Raw genomic sequence first — 14,448 nt, forward strand, 5'->3', positions numbered from 1 at the left:
GATTTATATGAAGCAAATAAAGATGAATATTATTCCAATATTATAGAAATATCAGCTATTAGTATCTTGTGGGTTTTATAATTAATAAAACAAATGTTTTTTAAATCATTTTCTATTTTATGGGTAAACTACTCTAAAGAAAAGTGTAATTTGCAGTTTTAGATTCAGTTTGTGACAAAATTGGTAGCATAGTGATGGTCTCCTTTACTATAAAGGAAACAATTTAAAAATTTATTTTATTAAAAATACTTATTTTGTGTGTCTTATGCCCATACCATTAATGTAGGTACTATCATCTCTCTAAATATTACCTGTAAGTGTTGAATTATTTTGATTTTAGGCCTTTATTTCACCATATTTCTCCCTTCTCTCATCTGTAGTCTATTCTGAATCTCTCAGAAGATTCTTCAAAGATTCCCGATGAGTCACTCTTCTTAAATAGTGGTGGAGATTCCTTAAAGTCCGTACGGCTCCTCAGTGAGATTGAAAAGCTTGTTGGCACATCAGTACCTGGGCTTCTGGAAAATATTCTTAGCAGTTCCATTTTAGAGATTTATAATCACATCCTTCAGACAGTGTTTCCAGATGAAGATCTGATAACATTTAGCAAGAATTATGTCACGAAAAGGAAATTCAATGATGTTAGTCAAGAGGAAACCAGTGGAAAATCTTTACATCAGAAATCTGTCATGCCTTCAAATTTAGACACCGAGATAAATGCTTTTATTGCACTGAGCAGAGGGAGTCAGATTTTGGCTCTGAATACTACTGTGTTTTTAACTAGGTTTGGACATTTCTCTTCAGCCTGTTCTTCTGATTTAATTTCACAGACTAATATTCAAAATGTGAAAAGCTTAAATCCTTCAGCTCTTATTGGGAAGTCAAAAGATTTGACCTGTGTTGCAAAAGTTTATGAAGATGGAACACCTGTGATAGGGGCTGAGAAAATGGAGTTACATGTGAGGTGGAGGTCAGACACAGGCAAATGTGTAGATGCTTCGCCTCTGGTTGTAATACCAGCTATTGATAAGTCATCTGCAACTGTGTACATTGGCTCCCATTCTCATAAAATGATGGCACTTGACCTTTACTCTGGGAAGGTGAACTGGGAACAGATTTTGGGAGATCGAATTGAATCCTCAGCATGTGTATCTAAGTGTGGAAACTTTATTGTAGTGGGTAAGTTTTTGAATTAGAAGTTTATAGAGTTAAATTTAATTACTATATGATAATATACCATATGGTAATGGTAGTAGGACTAAGTTAAATTAAAAAAAAAACTATATATGGTGGCAGATTTGGTCGCAGTCAAAGAATAGTTAACCATCTGCTAATTGTCACAGTGTGGGCCTTAGGTCAGAGTTCTTGGGTCTGAACCTACCTCTAAAGCTGTTATCAGCTCTCTAACCTATGACACATTGCTCAACCTCTTAGAATTTCAGTTTTCTCATGAGTATATGGGCATAATAAATAAAACATGCTGCTGCATCTCAAATTATCCCCAAACTAATCATTTAGAGTAACAAACTTTTATTATCTCACAGTTTCCATGGGTCAAGAATTTAGGAGCAACTTAACTGGAAATTTTGGTTCAGTGTTTCTCATATGGCCGCAGCCATCTGAAGGCTTGACTTGGGCTGAAAAATCTGCTTCCAAAATGGCTACTCACATTGCTGCTAGCAGGAGGCTTCCATTCTTTGCTGGTTCTTGGCAGGAAGCTCAATTTCTTGCCACATGGGCCTTTCCATAGGCTGCTTGAATGCCCTCACAACATGGTAGCTAACTTTCTTCAGAGTGGATGATCAGAGAGAGTGAAAAAGAGAGTGAGAAAAAGAGAGAGAGGAAGAGAGGAGGAGGGGAGAGAAGAAGGGAGGAGAGAGGGAGAATTGGAGAAGGGATTCAGTACTTTTTTGACTTAGTCTCCAAAGTTGCATACCATAATTTTTACTTTTGTTCATTAGAAGCACGTTAAGTCTGGCCTATACTCAGGGCATGGAGAGGGAGAACTAGGCTCTTGAAAGGAAGAGTATCAAATAATTTGAAGACGTATTTGAAAACCACCACAATCATAATGGAGCTTTTGAAATGATTTAATGAAAGATACAACATAAATCTTTTAGTATATTGCTAGGCACAGACAAGTGCTCTTTAAGTGTTAGCTACTACCTGCTACTCAGTTTCATTAAATTATAGGTGACTTCTACTTTACTAGGAATGTGGGGGTCCAACTGTAATGCCTCCCTTTTTTACTCCCCCAACTACATTAGGTTTTACTATATATGGTCATAGAATCTGTTCATCGAAGCTTTTCTGACAGCGCTTAGGAATATATCTCCCTACTAATGCTGTCCTAGCTGGGATCTACTTGAATCTCTGTTTGATCCTTCTCTTTTGAACACCTACATTTTGCAAATTATACTACAGGAAACTTTCAGTTATATACCTCATCCACGCAAGTCGGCTCATGGAGATTACTGTTTGCATCCCAAGTGTCTAGACTCAAAGCTTGTGGCACATAGCGGTCACTTAGTACTTAAAACATTTTTTAAATTAAGATATAATTTATATGCAGTAAAACTTACCCTTTTAATATGTAGTTCTGAGTTTTGACAAATGCATACCTTCATGTAACCACTACCACAATCAAGAATGCATTACTTCAAAAAATATTCCATGTTATTTTGTAGTACTTGTTCCTCCCACCTCTAACCTCCAGGCAACCACCGGTTTATTTTTTTGTCCTTCTAGTTTTACTTTTCCCAGAAAGTCATATAAATGACATCATACAGTATGTAGCCTTTGAATCTCGCTTCTCTTACTGAGCAGAATGTGTTTGAGACTCAGCTATATTTTTGTTGCTGAGTATTATACTGTGTGGATGTACCACAGTCTGTTTATCCATTCACATTTGGGTTCTTTCCAGTTTTGGTAATTATGAATAATTGCAATAAGCATTTGTCAATGGGATTTTGTGTGAATAACAAGTTTTTATTTCACTTGGGTCAGTACCTAGAAGGGGGAGGTTGTATGGTAAGTGTAGGTTTAATTTATAAGAAATAGCTAAAGTATTATCCAAAGTAATTGAATTACTTTGCATTCCTACTATTAGTGTATGAGAGGTCCAGTTGCTCCACATCCTTGTCAGCACTTGGTATTGTCAGTTCAAAAAAAATTTTTTTTAAATAATAAATAATAGCCATCCTGACAGGTATGAAGTGATATTTCATTGTGGTTTTATTTGCATTTCTTTGATGACTAATGATATGGAACACCTTTTCATGTACCCGTTGGCCATTTGTATGTCTTCTTTTGAGAAAGCTATTTAGATACTTTGCCCATTTTTCATTTGGGTTATTTTTGTTCATGTATTGTTTTCCTGATTTCATTGAATTATCTGTGTTTTTTGTAGCTCTCTGAGCTTTTCTTTTAAAAATCGCTTTGGATTCTTTGTCAGAGATCTTGTAGATTTCCATTTCTCTTGTGTCAGTCACTGTAAATTTATCATGTTCTTTTGGTGGTGTCATCTTCCCCTGATTTTTCATGTTCTTTGTATCTTACATTGGTGTCCTCACATTTAAAGAAGTAGCAACCACTTTCATACTTTGTGGAGTGACTTCTGTAGGGAAAGATCTTCACTTGTAAGTGGGTGTGAGGGACCAGGCTCCTGGGCTGTACTGTTGTGTCTAGTGTGATGCTGGGTCCAGGATCATGTGGGGATGCCACTTCCGGGCACCAGCTCCAAGGCTGTACGGGGGCACCAGATACAAGGTGTGCATGTGCAGTGATGCCAGTGCTGGAGGAGCGTATGTTGGCACTGGTTACAGAGGGACACAGTGGCGTGGGCTCTGGGAGTCTCCAGCAGCTGTGGTCTACACCAGTGAAAAATTTCTTTTATTTTACCTATTTAGATAGTTATAGAGTGGTATTTTATTGTGGTTTTAATTTGCATTTCTCTAGTGATTAATAATGGTGTCTCTTTATGAGCTTATTTGCCATCTATATCTTTTATGAAGTGTCCGTTCAGATTTTTTACCCATATTTAAGTGGGTTTTGAGAATTCTTTATGTATTTTGGATAAATGTTTATCAGATGTCCTGTATGTTTTCTCCCAGTCTAGTTTGTTTTTTCATTCTCTTAACATAGTGTTTTTTGAAGAGAAATTCTTAACTTTAATAAGGTCCAGTTTATCATTTTTTTTCTTTTATGGATCTTCCTTCTGATGTTATATCTAAGAAATCTTTGCCCAACCCAAGGTCACAAGATTTTCTTCTGGAATTGAACTAAACTGAAAAGAATTTTTTATTACCCTGTGAGTCCTGGGGTTACTCCACCATGTAGGACATGTCTCTTCACCATCCCTAAGGAGACCACTGGTGACCTTCGCTCTACAGATTTTGAGCACCCCTACTTCCACCTGGGTTATTCTGGCCACATCAAGTCAGGGCCTCTTGCCCTATCTTCTCATCCATATCAACAGTTTGCGAAGAGCAGTCTGTTACTAAGAACACAGGCTCTGGAGTTTGACCTCTTTTGTTCAAACCCTGGATCTGCCACTTACTAGCTGAGAAGTTCTGGCCTACTAACTTAAACTCTCTGTGGTTCAATTTTGTCATCTACAAAATGTGGGTATAATAGCACTCACTTCACTGTGAAGATTATGTGAGTTAATAGGTGTAAAATTCTTAGAATAGCATCCTTCACAAGGTAAAAAAGCTAAATAAACATTGGCTGTTGCTAATATTAGAATATCATGAACATCTTCTTTGCACTGTGCATTTACCACATTATATTATCTAATTGTCACAATGACCCTGGATGTAGATGTATCCACATTCAGCAGAAAAGGAATCTGAGGCTCAGCGACACTGAGTAATTTGCCTGAGGATGGCCACGATGAGATTTGAACCCAGATCTGTCAAAGCCTCTCTTCATTGCAGCATGATTCACTGTTTCCTTGATAGTGAAGCCCTTTACAGTACTTTTAAAAAACAAGGTACCTACTAAGTGGTTATTTTACACAAGTGATTACTATTCAGTTTCTGCTTTACATTGCTGAAATTTAAATCTGAGCTGAACATGGAGCCCAAGTACAAAGAGCACCAAATATAAATTGTCATGATATAGGCTAAAGAATTGTCCAGTGACATCTAAATCTCATCTTTTAATTTGTTTCCCAACAGGCTGTTATAACGGGTTAATTTATGTTCTGAAAAGTCATAATGGAGAAAAATACTGGATGTTTACTACTGAGAATGCTGTCAAAAGCTCAGCAGCCGTGGATCCAACCACAGGACTCCTTTACATTGGATCTCATGACCAGCATGCATATGCTTTGGATATTTATGTAAGAATTTAGTAGAAGAGCCTGAAACTGTCAGGTGCCCTTGACCAGAGGAGCACATGTTAATGATTTTCCAAGTTTAGCATTGTGATCTGAGAAAATAAGGAACTAATTAACATAAGGAACTTAGAATTACCATCTTGACAATAAAAAAAAAGTCACAAAGGAAAATATCAATAAGACCTGATTACGTAAAATAAAAAGTGGAATTACAAAAATAAAAAATAAATTGGAGGAAAATTTGAAACAAATGCGACAAAATTAAAACTCATAAGTATAAATGAAAATAGCAACCACAAGTTAATAAAAATATAAAGATCCAGGTAGAAAAATAAACAAGGGATGTAAATGCTTAAGACCTCAAAGAAGAAGTGGCTAGTAAATGCATTTAAATGTTTCATACTTTTTAGTCCTCTTTCTGCCATCTTTCCATGCCGCCATAATAGTGCGCATGAACATCCTGGCTGATGCACTCAAGAGCATTAACAATGTTGAAAAGAGAGGCAAATGCCAGATTCTTATTAGGCCATGCTCCAAAGTCATCTTCCGGTTTCTGTAATGATGAAGCATGGTTACATTGGCAAATTTGAAATCATTGATGATCACAGAGCTGGGAAAATTGTTGTGAACCTCACAGGCAGGTTAAACAAGTGTGGAGTGATCAGCTCCAGATTCGATGTGCAACTCAAAGATCTAGGAATATGGCAGAACAACCTGCTCCCATCTTGTAAGTTTGATTTCATTGTACTGACAACTTCAGCAGGCATCATGGACCATGAAGAAACAAGACGAAAGCACACAGGAGGGAAAATTCTTTTTCTAAGGATGTAATACATATGTTCAAATAAAATGCCTCAATGGAAAAAATAAAAATAAATGTTTCATACTTATAATAATCAGGAATGAAAATTAAAAACTTCAAGAGGAAAAAATGATATCAGATTAGAATGAGAACACTAAATGCTGCGGAGAGTTTTGGGAGGTTGTAACTAATAAAGCCTCTGAGGAAAAGTTCGGCCATTGGTAACAATTTCAGATCCTTCGATTCAGTAAAATTCTTCTAGGATTCTATCCTGACAAAAAAATCAGAAACATGGACAAATATATGGACCAAGATGTCTATTTTCTAAGTTGTTTAACTTAGTAATATTTAAAGAGATTTAGCAAATAAACGAGCTAAATTTGATACCAAGTATATATTCAGAATGATCTCAACTATATTAAACTGTGTGTGTGTGTACCAAGGAAAAATGCTAAAATGTTAACAGTCGTTTTCTCTGGGTGGTGGCCTGTCTTCTTTATACTAACTTGATTCTGCACAGTGAACATGTATTTTTATAGTATTACTTGTATATTCAAAATGAGAACTTACTAAATAGACATAACATACGAGGGATAGATTATGTGAATTTGTTAACCACCAACAGAAACCAATTAATTTGCTTTCTTATTTTCAGAAAAAGAAGTGTGTTTGGAAGTTAAAATGTGGAGGAACTATCTTTTCTTCACCTTGTTTGAGCTTGATTCCACATCACTTGTATTTTGCTACACTGGGAGGACTTTTACTGGCTGTACATCCAGTAGGCATAAAATAATGTTTATTGATTTTATTACCTATTGTTCTTATTTTATTTTTGCTTTGAATCCTGAAAAATTGAAGTAGTTTCAGTTAGATATAGTCCTGATATCACTGAGCAAGAACTCATTAAAAATGATTGACGTAAAGTCTAGAAAGATGAGAAAAATCAACTAAGTTCTGTGCACATCTTTTATTATTTTTTTTTAAATTGACAGAATTTTCTCAGTCACATTATAAGTTAAAATGGTTAGAAATTAAAAATTAAGGATAGATCTTAATGTGTGTTATTTCTTTCTTGGTTTTGTTGCAGCTAAGATTTGTTTTAATCTTAGCTTGCATAAATAGCACTGATTAATTTTATAGCTGTGTATATGTGTACTAGCTTCATTTATAATGTCAGCATGTCATTATAGCATTTTCTGATGTTGATAGCTTTTCCTCCAGGACATTTATGAGTTTGTTTTTTAATAAAGGATAATTGATTAGAATGATTGAAATGCTATTGATTGCCTTTTGCCCATGACAGGCCACTGGGAGTAGAGTTTGGAAACATTCCTGTGGGAAACCACTCTTCTCCTCTCCACGGTGTTGCCTACAGTTCGTTTGTATTGGCTGTGTAGATGGGAATTTACTTTGCTTCACTCACTTTGGAGAACAGGTAAAAATTTTTAGTTCTGTTTTATATATCTTTCTCAAAGGCACAGTAGTTGGTGACAAATGAAGTAAAATTTTAAACATTATTATTCAACTCGTTTTGAAAACTAGTTCTGTTTTAATTGTGAAGCCATGGGTTTCTTAATTTGTAAATGATGCTGTAGTAGATTTAAATGATTCTATCCAAACACTTATATTTTTGTCATTTCCCGTTCCCCAATTAAAAAAAAATTTACCAGTCTTACAGACATGCTACCCTGAACAAGCCCGATCCCGTCTGATTTCGGAAGCTTAGCAGGGTCGGGCCTGGTTAGTACTTGGATGGAAGACCACCTAGGAAGACCAGGTGCTGTAGGCGTAAAAATTAAAAAATAAGGGATTGTAAGCTGACAAAGACTTTGCTATCTGAGGTCAACCAAGGGTTGCCTCGCCTAAAAAAAAATTTACCAGTTTTTAGCCAATTTTATTGTAACTTCTACTGAGCTTATGAAAATTTAAAGGAGCCCCGCTTTTCCTATGAAAACAAAAGTCTGTTGTGTAACCCAATTCCATTGTACGGAGGTCCTACCTTCACCTTCATGACTGGCAGGGTAGGCTCCTTCTGGATTACAGTAGATCTTTTGTTGGGAGCAGAATCTCTACTTCTTTAAGTACCCACAGTTGATTGTCATATATGGCACAACTCCTGTATCAGTGTTGATTTGGGAGAATTCTTTGTGGACTTGAGAGTGTACTAGCTCCAACCTAATTAAGCCCGTTGATGGCTAGGGTTGATTCTTTATGCTCTTTAGTCTACGTTCACCCCTCATTGCCTAGCAGTTTCTTTTGCTTTGTGTGACAGGTACTTTTTGACAGAATCTTTTATTTTATTCACTTAATATTTTTATTTACAAAGCAGTTTGAATATATTCTCACCTTTAGATTCCTAAGAAGTGAGAAGAGGCTAAATGCTATTACTCCTATTCGTTTGGATGAATCATAGAAAGATTAAAATGGCTTTGTCCAAGTCAGGGACAGAATTGAGATTATAAGTCATATTTCATGAATATGCCCACTCTTTATTTTGTTTGTTTTTATAATGCTGTTACTCTGCATTCATAAATACTACCTTAGACTCGTGCCTTTTCTTCCATGTGTCTTTTCCTCAAAATATTGGCCAACAGGTTTGTCTCTAGTCGTAGCTTTGAAATCAGCAGATAGTATATATCCATAGGGAAGATGCACATCTCATAGCTTTTTGTTTAAAGCTTTAATTTAAATTATTACACATAAACTCTTCCTTTCAGCCTACTTCCTTCTCCCTACATTAAGAAATTGTAGTTTCTAATAAACAGTTCTTAAGATACATTGAAAATGCAATGCAGTTTTGTTTTTGAACTCAGTCTCTGAACATACTAGTAATAACTCGAAAATGGGGTTAAATCAGTTTTACTTCATAATATTATGCATAGCAATGACTGATATAATAAGAACATTTGGTATAATTTGTGCTAGATTTTACTTCTGGGACAGAGGTCTAATATGAGGGTGCTACTTTTCAGAAAAAGCCAATTTTTTCTGTAGGTAGTTACCATTCAATAGCCTACATCACTTGAATTTTAATTAAGAATTTCATAAAGCTTTAATATACAGAATGGTTGAAATGAGATGAATGAATTATTTTTGCCTTTATCACCCTTCAGGTTTGGCAATTCTCTACCAATGAACCAATCTTTTCATCCCCATGTACCTCCACATCAGAGCAAGAAATATTTTTTGGTTCCCATGATTGCTTTATCTACTGTTGTAGTATGAAAGGTCATCTCCAATGGAAATTTAAAACTACCTCAAGGGTATATTCAACACCGTTTGCTTTCCATAACCATAATCGTAGCAATGAAATGTTACTGGCAGCAGCATCTACTGATGGGAAACTGTGGATCCTGGAATCTAAGAGTGGACAATTGCAAACTGTGTATGAACTTCCCGGAGAAGTTTTCTCTTCTCCCGTGGTCTGGGAATCAATGCTTATTATTGGATGTAGAAATAATTATGTTTATTGTCTGGATCTATTGGGTGGCAATAAAAAGTAATCAAGTACAGTCTTTATTGGAATACATCTGAGATGTTTGAAAATATTTTACCATTATAGAGCATGTGAATAGTCTTATTTTATAATAAAGATTATATATTTTGCTTTAAGGAACTTGTCTATTACACTTTATTGGAGAACATCTACATTTTTCTTCCTGTAGGAGCAACAAATACTTTTAAAAGGAATTATAGAATAAAAACAACATATATAGTAGCACTTTCTTTTAATTAGGCTACAGATATTTTACTTTTTCTTTTTCTTTTCTTTTCTTTTTTTTTTTTTTAAATAAAAGACCTCTGAATAAAAAAAGACCAGAATATACTTGGTGGACTTGGTGGGTTAAAAACAGTTTATGATGTAATATACCATTCACTCATATATACTGAGATTCATAACAAAAGGTTTTTAAAGGTAGGATCTATTTATCAAATTAGGTTCCTTATTTAGTATTTCTATTTTAAATTTGGGGTAACATTGGTTAATAACTATGTAAATTTCAGGTGTATAACTTTATAATTCGACATCTGTATACTCTATTGTATGCTTACCAACTGAAGTCACTGCATATTTGACTCATATATCTGACCTACTTTACCGTATATTTGACCCACATTACCCTCTTTATCCTCCCTCCACCCTCCTTCCCCTCTGGTAACCACCATTTTGTTGTCTATATCTATGAGTTTGTTTGTTTCGTTGTTGCTTTTTGTTTTATATCCCCCATAAGTGAAATAATAAGGTTCTTATCCTTTTCCATCCAACTTATTTCACTTAGCATTATACTCTCAAGATCCATCCAGTGTTTCAAATGGCAATATTTCATCTTTTTATGGCTGAATAGTATTCCATTGTTTATATGTACCACATCTTCTTTAGCCAATCATCAGTCAAAAGACACAGGTTGTTTCCATGTCTTGGCTATTGTGAATAATACTACAATGAGCACAGGGATACAAAAATCTTTACAAATAAATTTTAAACTTTTCAGGTGGATACCCAGAAGAAGGATTGCTGGGTCATATGGTAATTCTATTCTCGATTCTTTGAGGAACCACCATACTATTTTTCACAGTGGCTGTACCAATTTACATTCCCATCAGCAGTGTGTGCCAGGATTCCCTTTTCTCCACACCTCTCCAACACTTATTTCTTGTCTTATTGATAATAGCCATTCTAACAGGTAGGAGGTAGTATCTCATTGTGGTGTTGATTTATTATATTCCTCTTATAGCTAGTAAGGTTGAGCATCTTTTCATATATCTGTTGGTTATCTGTATGTCTTCCTTGGAAAAGTGTCTTCAGTTCTTCTGCCACTTTTTAATTGAATTGTGTTTTTATTGTTGAGTTGTATGAGTTTTTCATATGTTTTGGATATTAGTCCCTTATTGGAGGTATCATTTGAAAATATCTTCTCCCATTTGGTGTTTACCTTTTGTTGATGGTTTCTTTTGCTGTGCAGAAGCTTTTTAGTTTAATGTAGTTTCATTTATTTTTGTTTTTTATTTCCCTTGCCTTTGGGGTTAAGTTCATAAAAACCCCTCTGAGACCAAGGTCCATATGTTTAGTACCTGTTTTCTTCTATGTATTTTGTTTTTTAGGTCTTTCATCTATTTGAGATTTTGTGTATGGTGTCAGCATACTGGTTTCATTCTTTTGCATGTGCCTTTCCAGTTTTCCCAACACCATTCATTGAAGAAACTTTCCTTTCTCCATTGTATGTTTTTGATTCCTTTGTTGAAAATTAGTTGCCTATGTATGTGTGGGTTTATTTCTGGGCTCTCAATTCTATTCCATTAGTTTGTGTATCTATTTTTCTGACAATATCATACTGTTTTGATTACTGTAACTTTATAGCATAGTTCAAAGTCAGGGAGTGTGATACCTCTGGCGGTTTTTTTTTTTTTTTTCTTCCCTCAGGATTGCTTTGGCTGTTCAGGGTCTTTTGTGGTTCCATACAAATTTAAGGATTGTTTTGTTCTATTTCTGTGAAAAATGACACTGAGATTTTAATTGGGATTGCTTTAGGTACTATGGCCATTCAAACAACGTTAATTCTTCTAATCTACGAACAAGGAAAATTTTTCCATTTCTTTGTGTCTTCTTATTCTTTTTTTTTTTAACTTTTTTTCCCAGCTTTATATAATTGGCATATAACATTGTGTTAAATATACAACATGATGATTTGTTATACATATATACTGCAAAATAACTACCTTAATAAAGTTAGTTAACACATTCATCACCTCACATGATTACCTTTTTGGGGGTATGTGTGCAATTGAAAATATTTAGTATCTACTTGCTTAGCAACTTTCAAGAATACAATAGAGTATTGTTAAATATAGTCACCATGCTTGTATGTTAAAAGGTCCCCAGAATTATTCATCTTATAACTGGAAGTTTGTACAGTTTGATCACTATTATCCATTTCCCCCACCCACCCCCCTCCCCTGGCAACCACTAATCTATTATGTTTCTATGGGTTTGACTTTAAAATTTTTTCAGATTTATATGTTAGATCATACAGTATTTGTCTTTCTCTGACTTATTTCACTATATGAGTTTGTTTGTTGCTTTTGTTTTATAACATTATTAACATAATGACCTCAGTGTTCATCTATGTTGTTGCAAATGTCAAGATATACTTTCATGTGACATTTTCTTTATCCATTCATCTGTCAACAGAGTCTTATGTTGTTTCCATGTTTGTGAATAATGTTCCAATAAACTTGGGGGTGTAGCTATCTCTTTGAGAATGTGATTTAATTTTATTTGTGTGTATATATATATATATATATATATATATATATATATATATATATATATATATATACAGAAGTGGGATTGCTGAATCATATGGTAGTTTTATTTTTAATTTTATGAGCAACCTCCATACTGTTTTATAGTGGCTGCACCAGTTTACATTCCCACTAGCAGTGCTGAAAGGGTTCTCCTTTCTCCACATCCTCGTAAACAATTACTATTTCTTGTCTTTTTGATAATACTCATTCTTACAGGAGTTAGGTGGTATCCCATTGTGGTTTTAATTTTGCCTTCTCCTAATGATTAGTGATGTTAAACACATTTTCATGTACCTCTTAGCCATTTGCATAACTTTTTTCTTAATTTTTTCTTATGGTGACATTGGCTAACAAAATCCAATAAGTTTCAGCTATACATTTTAACAGTGAGGCATATATATATTTACACTGTGGTATAACTATGTGGAGGTCAACACACTTCCCGCAGTTAGATTTCTTTCTGTCACCATGTATTTGACCCCTTTTACCCTATCTACCTACCCCTTCCCTACCCTCTGGTAACCACAAGTCTATTGTCCATGTCCATTAGTCTCTGTTTGTCCTGTTCATTTGTTGCTTTTAGGTTTATATCCCACATATAAGGGATAGCATGTGATTTTCAACTTTTTCTGTCTGACTTATTTCGCTTAGCATAATTATCTCAAGGTCCATCCATGTTGTCGCAAATGGCAGTATTTCATCTCTTCTTATGGCTGAATAATATTCCACTGTATATATGTACCACAGCTTCTTTAGCCAATCATCTATCGTAGGACACTTCGATTGCTTCCATGTACTGGACATCTTTTCGGATGTGGGTTTTCAAGTCTTTGGGGCAAATACCCAGTTAGAGGGATTGCTGGATCATATGGTAGATCAATTCTTAGTTTTTTGAAGAACCTCCATACTGTTTTCCACTGTGGCTGTACCAATTTGCAGTCCCACCAGCAGTGTATGAGGGTTTCTTTTTCTCTGCATCCTCTCCAACACTTGTTATTACTTGTCCTGTTGATAACAGCTATTCTAACAGGTGTGAGATGGTATCTCGTTGTAGTTTTGATTTGCATTTCCCTAATAGCTAGCGATATTGACCATCATTTCGTATGTTTGTTGGCAATTTGTATATCTTCTTGGGAGAAGTGTATGTTGAGGTCCTCTGCCCATTTTTTAATTGGATCATTTTTTGTGGTTGTTTTTTTGTTTTTTTATTGTTATTGCGTTATATGAGTTCTTTGTATATTTTGGATATTAGGCCCTTATCAGAGTTGTTGTTTGCAAATATATTCTCCTGTTCGGATGGTTGTCTCTTTACCTTGTTGACAGTTTCTTTTGCTGTGCAGAAGCTTTTTAGTTCAATGTAGTCCCATTCATTTATTTTTGCTTTTACTTCACTTGCCTTCGAGGTCTAATTTATAAAATCCTCTTTAAGTCCAAGATCCTTGAGTTTAATTCTTATGTTTTCTTCTATGCATTTTATTGTTTCAGGTCTTATATTCAGGTCTTTAATTCATTTTGAGTTAATTTTGTTGTGTGGTGATAGACAACAGTCTAGTTTCATTCTTTTGCAAGTAGCTTTCCAGTTTTCCCAGCACCATTTATTGAAGAGGGTTTCCTTTCTCCACTGTATCCTTTTGGCTTTTTCGTCAAAAATTATTTGCCCATATAAATATGGGTTTACTTCTGGACTCTTGATTCTGTTCCACTGGTCCATGTGTCCGTTTTTCTGCCAATACCATGCCATTTTGATAATTGTGTCTTTTTATAGTATAATTTGAAGTCGGGCAGAGTGATGCCTCCAGCCTCATTCTTTTTTCTCAGGATGGCTTTGGCAATTCAGGGCCTTTCGTGCTTCCATACAAATCTGATGATTTTTTTGTTGTATTTCTTTAAAAAATGGGAATTGCATTAAATCTGTATAATGCTTTAGGTAATGTGGTCATTTTAACTATACTGATTCTTCCAATCCAAGAACACGGAATATCTTTCCATTTCTTTGTAT

At 34.9% G+C, this 14,448-nt stretch overlaps 1 protein-coding gene and 2 pseudogenes across 1 annotated transcript in view; all 3 read left to right on the top strand.

Annotated features, from left to right (window-relative positions):
- The window catches only part of AASDH (aminoadipate-semialdehyde dehydrogenase), a 26,039-nt gene extending 16,371 nt beyond the window's left edge, over positions 1-9,668 (top strand). Inside the window, 5 exon segments of the mRNA XM_023532098.1 lie at positions 319-1,179; positions 5,181-5,344; positions 6,799-6,921; positions 7,447-7,578; positions 9,257-9,668. Coding sequence (XP_023387866.1) covers positions 319-1,179; positions 5,181-5,344; positions 6,799-6,921; positions 7,447-7,578; positions 9,257-9,646 — 1,670 coding nt within the window. The 3' untranslated portion in view covers positions 9,647-9,668.
- Positions 5,778-6,187, top strand: LOC105293763 (annotated as a pseudogene).
- LOC111741401 lies at positions 7,814-7,932 on the top strand (annotated as a pseudogene).
- Positions 9,669-14,448: the final 4,780 nt, after the last annotated feature.

Source organism: Pteropus vampyrus, unplaced genomic scaffold (assembly GCF_000151845.1).
Source record: "Pteropus vampyrus isolate Shadow unplaced genomic scaffold, Pvam_2.0 Scaffold77, whole genome shotgun sequence".
NCBI classification, from domain to species: Eukaryota; Metazoa; Chordata; class Mammalia; order Chiroptera; family Pteropodidae; genus Pteropus; species Pteropus vampyrus.